Consider the following 12,630-nt stretch of genomic DNA (forward strand, 5'->3'; position numbering starts at 1 on the left):
ACTCGGCAGTATGCGTATTTTCTGTTTCTCTCGGCCGAGTCTGTGGTATTTGCACGTCCTTTGCAGGTCCTTGCTTGTTATTTGTGTTCCCGGGCGTCTCGCCTACAAAGAGAGAGAGAGAGTGAGAAGGAGGAAGGGTATACCTTCGGCTGGCGCATCCGCAAGTTGCTTGGCGTCTCCTCGGGGAGTCGAAAAGAAAGAGTTGGGGAGCTCTCGCACGCACCTCGGCTCGTCTGTCTTTTGAGCGGAAGCCGGTTCCCCCTCGTGGCGCAAGAGGAGTGACCCACATATACGCGTTGCTACTTTTTATTGCGTATCCAATTAAGCGGCGCCCAGACAACATCAGCGTTGTTTGTTTAGGCGTCTGCGCTCGGCGCACAATGGCGAGCCGGCTGTGCATCTGACGTGACGCCGAGTGTAAATGGGGTAGCCGGCTCTTGGTCGTGCGTGCGTGTCTGTGTACCGCATTGATATCGTTGCAACGCTGAGAATGGCATACTTTGTGTGATGAAACTGTTGTTATTAATATTAGGTTTGTGAATACAAAAACATAAAGACAGAAAGAATGAAAGAAAAATGGATCGAGCAGGCTGCAGTAACTGCCACAGAGAATGGCACAACGCCTGCCAGCTCTTCAGGAAAGGAGAGAGAGAGAAACTGAAGATGGGAAGAAGGTTATCGAAAAGATGGCAGAGTGAACAAGACGATTGATTGCAAAGACCAAAATTAAACCACGATAAAGGATTAAAGAGGGTAGTATGCATTAAAAGAAGTATGACAGGTGGCCACACTAATTCAAGTAAGAAAACGACAGACTGCTTGGATGGGCGTTCCCGTCCTCTAAATGCGCGCCTCGTGTGATCAAGGCCTCGAGCAGCCTCCTTAAAATTCTGCCACCATATCTTGTACCGACCCATTCGAGGGCGTCGCTCAAACGTACCTCAAGTGCTTTGCTTCAATTGGTCGAGTTTTAGTAATGTAATTCCCAAGCTTAATCAGAACTTCCCGCCACGTTCTAGTCGCTAGACGCTATATTGCGAACGTTAGGACTCGCCATGTATCACTAAACACACACACCACCCACTGATATCGTTATGACACGGAAATAATAATAACGAAGGTGTGTATTTAGTGGGCTTGAAGTCCAGCACATAGTGGTCGAGGCCGCTGACGAGCGTCCTCTGTCACGGAACGTCCCTCCAAATGCCTCAATCAGCTCTTTCTTTTTTTCCTCACGTACGTACACACCCGAGAACTAGAATTTTATGAGACTTAACAGCATGGCATCAGAGCCGTGGGAGACCCAAGATAAGAGAGCTTCACTGCAGGGCAGTTCCGCTGAAGGGAAACACCACTGAAGGGAAACACTGCTGCAGGGAAACACCACGCTTGACTTAAACATTACGTTTTCCAAGCTTGCAGGCGGATAATGTCAATCCGTTCTTTGAGGTAATTTAATTACGAGTCCATCGCTGCCTCAAAGAGCGAGGTACACTCTAAGCAACGTTAACTCTTCACAGTTATAAATGGGGAAATCAATCTTCGTTACAGCAAATTAAGAGCCTTAATTCAGTGCGGCTTTAGAGAGCGAGCGAGAGAGATAAAGAGAGAGAGAGAGAGAAGCAGGCAGGTTCTAAATGGTCAGGCCTGGTTGTGAAACCTGCGGGCTGGCAAGGTGAAAACGGCGAAAGAGAGGACAAGAAGGACAATCAGTGCGCTCCGCCCGCAAATGAATGTTCACTTAGTTACAGTCAGATTAAACTATGGGATGTTGGGCACTGAGACTACGATCTGACGAGACACGCCGCAGTAGGGGACTCTGGGCTTAACTTTGACCACCTAAGGTTCTTTTGCCGTGGGCCTAAACCAAAGTACACGAGAGGTTTTTTTTTTTTTTTCTCGCATTTCGCTCCCATCGAAGTGTGACCTAGAGCTCGGACGAACCCGCAACCTCGCAGTCAGCAGCGCGACATCACAGCCACTGGGCTACCACGGCAAGTAATGTATATAGACTGAAGCATTCGTGCATATTCCTGGTGCCTTCGAGAAGCACATTAGCGCTTTGATCGCCTTGAGCATACTGGCCAAGGTTACATCCCTGGCCAAGGTATCAAGGCCCACATTCACAAACGCTCTAACGCTACTATTGTTCGTAAGAGAAAATTCCAACTAATCCTCATACTGGACATATTATTCGCGAAGGCGACCGACCAACACTATGGGACACTTACCAATGAAAACCTTTTGCAAATGCGGCTCCAGGATCTTTACTTCAGACAATGGTCTGTCGTCTAAGTAAACTGGAACTACTATACGTATGGCACGCGACTGAGAGGCGAAGCATGAACAGTTGCACAGAATGTGCACTGACATTTTCATCACGCAGGCAATAGTGGCACACTGTCGTTGCCAGAAATTAAATTACGACATTGAACGTCTCAACGCAGCACGCGGCCGACGAGAGACGCCGTACCGGACGACTCCGCATTAATTTCGAGCACCGGGTGTTCTCCAAGCTGCGCCCAAAGCAAGATCCACGGGCATTTTTTTTTTTTTTTTTGCACCCCGCTCACCACTCGAATGCGTTCGCCACGGCGGGGACTCGAACCCGTGACCTCGCGGCGAGCAGCAGGGCACGTCATAGACTCTGGATCCACCGCGGCGGGCCATTACAATTCCGAACGTGGTGCACGAATGGCATCTTGCCGTTACCTATAGGGTTGCGCGGCTGCTGTAATGCAAGCCACGTTCTTGAATGCGAGCGGCTCCGGCGTAAAGAAAGCCATGGTACGAGCAGCTTTGCGCTCAACGAGTCGGCAAGCTCGCGATACCATCGTCGTGGCTTAACGTGTCCGCTGTTACTACCCTTGGGCAGCACTGACGCGCGTTCTGGAATGTACGAAGGTCGCCGGCTGTCGCTTATGTACGGCCGATTTATGCATTCTGGCTCCTGTGTTGGCTGCGAGGACGGCTTCGAACTTTATTTTCTCTTTTTTTTTTCGAGTGCCATTCTCTCTTTCCTACTTTTCTCTTTCTTGTCTTCGATGCTTACCTTCCCAGCAAGCCGCCACTGGACCAGCTTCTTCATTTACTTCATTTACATATAGAACAAGAATGGCTCACCCTCAGAAAGACAGAAACGTGCGAACCGGGAATTGAAATCAATGTTGCAGGCCAAAAGGAAAAAAAATGACATATTTGGTGATTAACTTGATACAATACACCGGGGATTGTCAAAAAATTGAGGTTCAATTTATTGAAGGGTCCAGTTTGCTTTTGTTTTCTTTAAAAGCTGAGATCGAATTCGCGTAGCCATTCATTCGTGCGAATTGTTTCTAAATGACCCGACATGGTTGCTAATGACACGATTTCCGGTTGACTTCCGACAAGTGTTCCGATTGCTTGGAATTATTCTTAAGAGAATCTATATTGTACGAAATGCTTTGTGCAAGTATGTGTTAGCTTTTCAGAATGTCAGGCCTCATGACAGAGCCTATCTACGAGAGGTCATACCGTTTGAAAACGGCAAAGAGAGAGAGAGAGAGAGAGAGAAAAAAACAAGGACAAAAATGTGCTGCTTGCATGCAGCGTAGGTTAACGGCATCTTATTGATTTTAACGTTGAAGTACAAGGTATTGTGTTACCAATATCAAACTTGCATTGCATTATTGTAGTCTTTTTGGTAAAGGAGTCAGCGTGAACATTGAATCTGTAGCTAACAAACCTTCCCTCAATTTTTTTTTTCAGCTCTCTACCTAGTGTGCGGAAAGTCGCTTCACAGGGTGAGTACACGATTTTCGATAATAGCTGGATCGCAATGGCGCTACGACTCTGTGCGCTATGTGCCAGTACATATTTAGCGGTAAAATAGAGAAAAGTGCAAGCACGAGTCATAAAGCATCACATAAAGCATCTAAAAAGCAAAAGAGGAACCCTAATGACACTCGACTCTTTTCCATCTTTGGTCGCGTTCCAAACGTGTCAGGCATTGAATTGAGCTTGGCTTCCCACTGCAGTTGTGAAAGTGATCAGTATAACGACATCACGAACAGATTATCCTCAATACCGAATGAGTCGCGCAATAGCTCTCTTCCCGAGATCGTCGAGATTTCAGGCGCGAAAGTGAGCCTCTCAGTTTAGGAATAAGGAACAAGATAAAACGACGAGAACAATAAAGAGAGAGAGAGAGATCAGAAAGCAAAGATGTAAACGAATGTTCAAGAGCTCCAAGCCACAACAGCAAAGCGTATAGGCGGTATAACACAGTTAGTATTCCGCTTACGAAAATGCCGTAAGCCAGCAGGAGACTTTGACGCTGCCAGTTGCATAATATTATCACCCGGCGGTATGGGAAATGTGCTGTCCTTGAGCGTCACACGTAAGCAAATACATCCGCAGCCTGAAGCAAGGAAGAGTTCGCCGCCGGGCGCGCGTACTTGCCAAATACCACACTCCGGCACGTGCATTTCCCCTCTGTGATTTACGGACACAGGTAGCTCCCCCCTCTCCCTCCCCCTCCGACGGCCCATAACTGCGCCGGCCGCAACAGTCACAAGCAGCGGCGGGTGCCTACGGGGGCACGATGGCTGCCAAACTGCCTTGATACTGACATTGTGTGCGCGCCTCTCTAGGATGGCGCGCTCGCGCGGATTAATGGCGCGCGGGCCCAGTAGGAAGGGGGGGGGGGTGCGCAACCCCCTAAACTCCTACCCCCCAGGGCCGTGCGCGCAACGTTGCAGTTCTGCGTTCGCGACGGCGACGCGAGCAGTGTCTCTGCGTCGAGTCGTAGCCTTGGCGCTCAATGGAATAGCCACAAGCGCGCCGGGGCAAGAGGACGAGACGCGCGGGTTAAACCCTCGCCATTGTTGCGGCAGAGCCGGCCGAGACGCGATTCGCCACGGCAACCCGGGTATTGAAGAACGGCACTGGGGCGACCTGACGGGGCCCGATGGGTCAAACGGTGCCTCTCTGTGTGTGTACACGCGCAGCAGCCGTTGGATATCGTTCCGACGCGCTCCATTGTCGCGCTCGGCGAGAGAGATCGCGCGGCGCGAAATTGAATGTTCCTGGCAGCGGCGACCGAGAAGCGCGATGGGAACGGAGGAGCGAAAATGCGTTTGAGATTGCCGTGGCCGGGCCTCTTTGAACAAGCTTTGGCCAGGGGCCGATTGTCTAATGCGGACGGTGGGAAGAGGACGAGAGCGTGACCCTTGGAGAACTTACGCACTCAGGCTCACGAAAGCCTATAACGTTGAGCTTACTCTTTGCGCAAAACCCGTGTAGCATTTGCGGCTTTGCGCATTCGGCTGAGAGCGAGCCCCATAACAATGATCGCGAGGGGCACGATTCAGGAATTTTTCCTCCCGTCGTATTTATTTTTTTTTCATTGACTTGCGCCTCTGTTATAAACTTGTTTGCCATCACCTTTAGTCGGCTTCCGCTCCTAACGCGTATACCTTTCCTCTGTATATTTGTCTTTGTGAATGCGAGCCGTAGCCTTTGCGCCTAGGCATTGACTGAGGATGACGCAGAAAGCAAGGACTCGCTGTCATGCGGACGTTCTTGAACTCCCCACGTTTTTCTCTTCCTGGCGCAGGCGAAGCGATGGGAAGAGTTTCCGGACGTCGAATTCCACTTCGACTGCAGTGACAAGCCGATCGGCTTCTACGCCGACATGGAGTTCGACTGCAAGATCTTCCACATGTGCGACGCCTACGGTCGCCGTGTGCCGCACATCTGCGCCAACGACACGGCCTTCAACCAGCGGTACCGGGTCTGCGACTGGGAGTACAACGTCAACTGCGCGGACTCTCCCAACTTCTACTACCTCAACGACCTGACCTACGAGACGGAGCCGCCAACCAACGCCAAGGCCTAGTCTGTCAGATAGCTAGATTCGACAGCGCGCACGGTTCAACCCTTCCCGCTTACACTGCCACCCCTCCCTCCCCCCCCCCGCGCCCCCATCCCCTTGACCCCTGATAGAACGGCCTCCCTCCCAGACCCTTTTCACGCCCCTGATCCCTGTGACAAGCCAGTCCCCATCCCAGCTCATTTTACCGAACGCGTTTCCCAAAATCTCAACCAGGCCACCCTTTGAGTTCACCCCAAACACGGGCTTCTGAGCAGATCGGTCGCAGGCAGATGCCTCAGCAAGGTAGCATTCATACTGTGTTGCCTTCGCGGGCAAAACTGTCCGTGAAACAACAACAAAAAAAGAAGAAGAAGAAGGAGCGCCCTTTCGGACTAATTCGCTAAGAAATGAACGCTGCGTGCGTGGTATAGTCAGTTGCAAGGAAGAATGCACGACTTAGTTAAAAACAAGCACGAAGAAAATTCACCGATGATCAGAGCTCATTCCTCGCCCAGGAAGTTGACGAAGCCGCACCGCCATAACCTGTCACTTGAGTGGGTACCTGTTGTACCCTCGGAGCACCTCCTGTGCACAAGCGCGACTTACACGAAGGACTAAGCTTTAACGGCAGTTTTAAACATCGGTCGACGTCGCAACAACGCTGTGCGGTAAACAGTAAGCTCTCGGGAAGGCACGGCAAGCTTCCGGCTTGCTCCCACAAGACGCGGCGCCGACCCCTTCCTCGTGGCGCTCATCGTAAGCGCCGCAACGACAACCGACGCCCCAGAGTCGAGGCTGCGGTGAGACGATGACAACGCCGTCGCATGACGTGAGTCTAGGTCAGCGATAATGGGCCCTGCTTGACCGCGCCGAGCCAACGGAAAACGCGGCGTGCTCAAATTCATTTCCGGTAAATGTCAGTCAGGGGCCTAATTGCGCGGCGCACGCGTTTGCAGCCTTCTGCCAGCACTAACATCGATCCCAGAGCGCCTGGGCTTCACCGTCTCTTGACAATCACTGGCTTCGTCGCTGCCGCTCGTGCGCAGGCAAATTAGAGCCCTGTCCCTCAAGCTACCCTGAATGAGCGCCGAAAGTAAATTGCGTAAGGCTCCGGAGCACGCCGGCTTGGCATCCGCGTGCGCCGGGGTAGCCCGTTAAGCAAGCCCGCTCTGTCATTACGCGGAACGCGTCACGTGGGTGGCACTACAGGGGCACGCGCACTCGAAAATCATCTTGCCCCGTGTCCTTTAGCTGCGCCGTTCTCCGGAGCGAACAGACGAAGTTTCAAGCGGTCTCAACGTAGGCTATGGCAGTGTTCTCCGGTATCAGGCAAAACTCAAACCTTGTAAGAAATAAGCGCTGATCATTCCGGTACTAGGTGTGAAATGGTTTTAACGATATCAGAAAGGAGCACTAAGAGGTGGTTCTTTGACTATTCCTGGATGTATAGATTTGGCAAAATGGAGCTGCACGTTGCAGACGAACAGCCTCGTCGGATCGCTACATGCTCCAGACCCTCACCAAACCCTTCCTCACCCCTCCTTTCCAACATACTCTTGTTAGTTTGCGTGAAGAAATTTGCATGGCCTATAGTCGGTTTTCTGCTTCAAGATTTACGAATTACGTACAGGAATTTTTTCTTTGAAAATAAATTGTCGATTGCGGTGCTGTTTTCGAGGCAATTAAACAACCTTTAAGAAATCCGGAAGAGATAGATAATTAAGGATTGCGTTTTCAAGTGTGTCCTTTCATCTCAACCCATGACGCGTTTTCGTTTGACATAGTTTATCACACACGCGCTCCATGCTCGCACATATACATGCAAACTTTTAAGTTATATGCTTTTACCTGCGTGAGAAAAGAGCGGTCAATGCCGCCGTCTGTAAACGAGGGACAAATGACGGTCGTAAATCATCACGGTGTACATAAGTGATTCTGTGTGCCCGACACATGCAATGTTTATATTGTCGCGTACTGTATAAGACAAAGCATTAGTCCCAGGAAGCTAAAAAAAAAACAGCAAATACGTGTGTGTAGTTTCGTGTTTCACGAAAAAAAAAGGCAGAATAAGATGTTCATTGTGTGTGTTTTATGTCGTGTACATAAGACAATAAACCAAATGTTAGTTGTACGAGGTGTTGTGCCATTTTACTTCCTTTTCAAGCATTCCTAAGCTCCTGCAGCTCTTACGGTTCGTTTAGGATGCTGTTCAGCAAATGGATAGTATTGTCTGAATGGTTTTCTTGTGAAAAAGCCGACGCTCGTCGCTCACCAAGTAGAAGAGAAACTGGCAATGTGCTATGTTACATGGCACGCACTATCAACGGCAGAGTTCTGGCACAAGTGCCGAGCTGTTTGTCTAATAATGGATTCTCTCTTTTACGCTTCACGCCTTGTAGCGTGAATGAAAAAAAAGGGGGGGGGGAGGACAAGGAGGGGGGTCTCAGCCGATAAATTTACGAGCTAAACTACAACGCGCATTCCTGCCAGCAATTTATACACCACTAAGTTTCTATCGTTTTGCGTACAAATGGACTGTATTTAGTTATGGCAATATACATGAATTAAAATATTGACGTAAAATTTCTTGTGTATTTGTATAGTTATTTGTAACATTCAGAATGCCCGTAGATGCCCTCGGAGAAAGTATTAATTGCTTAGGGCAGGAGGTTGGAAGGGGGGGGGGGGATGTACAGAACAGTTTTGATAGCATAGGAGCCTTGCAAAAGTATGGGGAACGTAAATTAACACGGTAGAACGGGTATAATAAGGTACAAAACTAACAATAAAACCTTATCATGCATACAATGCACGCAACACAACAGCATAAGCAGTGAATAATGGATAGTTGATTTGTAATTTTAGTGACTGTCACTCTGACGTCAGCAACAGTAACGACATATAAAAGCACATGTCAGCATTTCTGGACTAAGCAATGCCTAAAAAGGGTGTCGAACCAAAAGAAAAGATACCGTTTCGGTTGGGGTTCGGGTTCAACGCACTCCACTTTCATTCCGGTGCAATTCCGGTTGGGAGGAATAAAACTTTATAACAGTGCTAACCAGTTCGCAACACTGAACCGGTTCGCGAAGTGGTTCGGCACAGTCTATTTTATCCTGCCCCATGGCGATATGCTGCACAGTACTGTACGCTGCTTCACATGCTGCATGGACAAGTTTCATCAAGACTTACGAAGAATAGTGCGGCAAAACACGGGACGAGGAAGCAATACGACACGACACGATGATTCTTCGTCAGTGGGGAATGCCAGCTGGCCCAGCATTCGGTACATCTATGGTCCATCAAGATGAGGTAGGAATTTACGAATGAAGTATACAGTTACCGAGGAATTCCGATGCGTATATTGGAGACAGAGGTAGTTTGTGAGAATCCCTTCGTCGGTGCAAGGAGTGTAGCTTCCACACTCGTTGCTCTGACAGCAGCAGGGTCAGTTAGCTTCTGTTTTGCTTGAGGTTTGTACTACAGGACTGGTGGCGAGCGAACTGTGGCATGCGATCTATGGTGTCGAAGGCAACGTGAATCCACGTTGTATTACATAAATTACAACTTCAAACAGGTAGTCCGTAGCAAAGAAAGAGACCACCAGCCTTCGACAATGCGCTCGGTTTTCTGCATTTCTTTTTTAAGCAGGTGAGGACTGCGATGCTTCTGAACGATGCCGAACCAAGCGTTGCGCCTTTCTTGCGCATCTGTAGTTGCTTCGCAGTCCTGCAATGGCTTTAAGTCAAGAGCGCGCAGACTGTGACCCACGAATGATGTTGCACTGTACTTGGCTCAGCCCCGAACGTGTCGTTGAACGATGACACGCAAGAAAAGTTGACTGTATTCATCAGCGACCGCAGTGTTAGGCTTACAATAAGTCATGCAGCTGAGCTCGGGGATATCTCTCCTCGAGGCCCTCTCTTTTCCGCTCTCCGTCTTTTTCTTTTAATGAAATGTCTATTAGGAGAGGCTGGTGCCTTTATTGCGCCCACCGGCTACTTCATTGTCATTTAGCAAAGGAAACAAATATGCGCAACAAAGCGTGAATAATGTCACAAATATGGCACCCAGTAGAACACCAGATGTAGAAAAAGCAACGCAGTCCAACAGTACACGAATCACAAAGTTTTGGCCATGAGTGCAGTATACCCATACGCGTACATATAAAGCCAAATATTTTGAATGGACTTACACGAGCACGAACACGAGCAATTACACTGTAAAATATGGAACACCGCAGTAATTATACATAGCGTAAAAAGTACGATCACCACATAAATCAATTTTGAACACATTTATATCGCTCATTTAGTTAATTAGGATTAACTGAAATTTAATATTTCCCACAAATGTATGCGTCTTCGAAAAACGTTGTCAAATGAAGAAGTGCTATTTTCTGAAGGCCCGCTGTTGGCCATGCACCAAGCATCTTTTGTAGATTGAATAACCTTCTATGTAAAAAGCGACAAATTTGCTTGCAATACCCTTAGTGGTGAATCATATTTCGTGCACTTGAGGAGGAGATGATGTACATCTTGGTCTGGATCGCCACAAGAACACTGCGGACCAGAGGCACGTTTTGTCCTGTATAATAATAATATTTGGGGTTTTACGTGCCAAAACCACTTTCTGATTATGAGGCACGCCGTAGTGGAGGACTCCGGAAATTTTGACCACCTGGGGTTCTTTAACGTGCACCTAAATCTAAGCACACGGGTGTTTTCGCATTTCGCCCCCATCGAAATGCGGCCGCCGTGGCCGGGATTCGATCCCACGACCTCGTGCTCAGCAGCCCAACACCATAGCCACTGAGCAACCACGGCGGGTTTTGTCCTGTATAAGTGCCGCGTAACTGCAGTACCAAGATGCAGGCGGTTCACTAGTGTTTCTCGTTCATCAGCGTTCATCTAGTGTTGACTAGTTTATCTTGATTGAACAACAAATTCAGCTAAAGGGCGGTTTGGGAGCGTCACCAGAAATGTCCGTTCCGCGGAGCACCTTAAACAACGTGTCAGCCGCGGAACACAACTGGCATGATCGGCTTCAGAAGTGCAAGCGTCTCTGCAGAGGTGTCCGTATATCCATACCCGCACGTCTAAACATACCCGTCATCTATACATATCCCCAAATACCCGTCATCTATCCCCATTGAGACACACAAAGCAACTTGTGAGTCGTAGAACCTGCTAGTAAGGTGTGCTGAATGAGGCAGTCATTCGAGCAATTGTGCAAACTATTGATCGCCCGTTGTCACTTTATATGCTAGAACCGTTTCATCCAAACCTGTGACCACTATTATTTCTGGGGTTCAGGTTCAGTTTGCGTTCAGGCACATTCTAAAAATACCGGTTCGCTTTCGGTTTCAGTTCTGCCCGAAATTGGGGTTCGGGTATGGTTTTCCGTTCGGGTTCGGTTCGACACCCTGATGCACAAAGCTGTGCTTTCTCCTTGAAACATACAGCATACAATAATTTACGCAGCGCTCATCATTCATACACAACTTATGGAAATCCAGCTCGCCTCGGCATTGAGCGAAGGCTATAGCTCAAAAAATTGTAGGCCCAAGCCTCATCACTGGTAATAAGGAAAGAGGAACTGCTGATTCATGTGTGTCTTTCTTCTTTTCTGGTGTACGTGGCAGCAGAACTCCTCTCTGTTTTTTTTTTTAAGCCAGCATAATTTCCTACAAGGAAACGACCATTACTGTGCATGCATCCTCTGATAATGCCCTATTATAACGTCTTGATCTCCAAAGTAAATTTGGGGTAAAAGTGCCGATACTGCTTATCTCGAACGTGGATAGGTTTTCACAAAACAAGCCATGAACCTGCCATGCTGGTTGTGGAACAACAGTGCTTCCTTGGCAGTTTCAGAACACATTGACTCCCGAATACGGGCCATTCAAATGGCAGCCACACCAGCGCCGGCTAAAACTAAAGATAAAACAAGTGGCTGCTCTATGACGCAAGAAGACAACAGCAAAGCGAACACGATCGCCAGCCAGAGGACCATGCAGTCGTGCCGAGCGTTCAATGACTCTAAGCTGCGCGTCAGTCACGCCGGTGCGCAGTCCATGAGTACAAATCGCGCTCTTGTTGCATACGCAATCGATTCGCGCAGAGTACACAATCGCTGGTGTTTCGCAAAGACCCGATGGGTGTGTCCACATGTGCTCATCACCTCCGCGATTAACGAGAGGCCTAGAATCTCGAAGCCATGTCATCACGCCGGTGCGCTGACAGCCCGTGCGTTCAAAGCACTGAAAAGCGAGCAAAGGGAAGAGAGGGAAAAGTAGGTGAAAGACAGCAGGTAGCTTAGCCATTGCAGAGATAGCCTGGCTACCTTGTGCTTTGGGGTAAGGGCGCGACAGGAACAAAATGCGATAGGAGAGACCAGAAGAAAATAAAATAAAAAGGCATACTGCGCACTCGAAGCATACACTCTTGAAATGTGGTCTAAAAATTCTTCATTATAGCCACCTGTCCTCGTAGCCCTGCATGCGCAGTGATCTGGAGCTTCGTCCTACAAGCACGACCTCACGACTCTGAGCTCATCAGTCTTTTCACCATCTAGGAGGCGTTGCTGCGCCGCTGGTCGCGACGCCTGGGGGCCACCTGTAGGCGAATGCATGTGGTCCGTGTTTTACGGCGGCGTCCTGAGGCGCTTTCGCCTGCGTAGGAGAGGATGTGGTCCCAGCGGTCGATCGGCCGCCGCTTGCACACACACAATGATATTTCAACGGGAAGAAAAGAGGGACATTTTTGCACTAAACA

At 49.0% G+C, this 12,630-nt stretch overlaps 1 protein-coding gene across 1 annotated transcript in view; it reads left to right on the forward strand.

Annotated features, from left to right (window-relative positions):
- Nucleotides 1-7,985, forward strand: part of LOC142583231 (U-scoloptoxin(01)-Er1a-like) — a 39,123-nt gene extending 31,138 nt beyond the window's left edge. The window contains exons 3-4 of the mRNA XM_075693604.1: nucleotides 3,748-3,782; nucleotides 5,597-7,985. Of these exons, the coding sequence (XP_075549719.1) occupies nucleotides 3,748-3,782; nucleotides 5,597-5,878 (317 nt within the window). The 3' untranslated portion in view covers nucleotides 5,879-7,985. The remainder of the gene's footprint in view (nucleotides 1-3,747; nucleotides 3,783-5,596) is intronic.
- The last annotated feature ends 4,645 nt before the right edge of the window (nucleotides 7,986-12,630 follow it).

The sequence above is a fragment of the Dermacentor variabilis genome, chromosome 5 (genome assembly GCF_050947875.1).
Source record: "Dermacentor variabilis isolate Ectoservices chromosome 5, ASM5094787v1, whole genome shotgun sequence".
NCBI classification, from domain to species: domain Eukaryota; kingdom Metazoa; phylum Arthropoda; class Arachnida; order Ixodida; family Ixodidae; genus Dermacentor; species Dermacentor variabilis.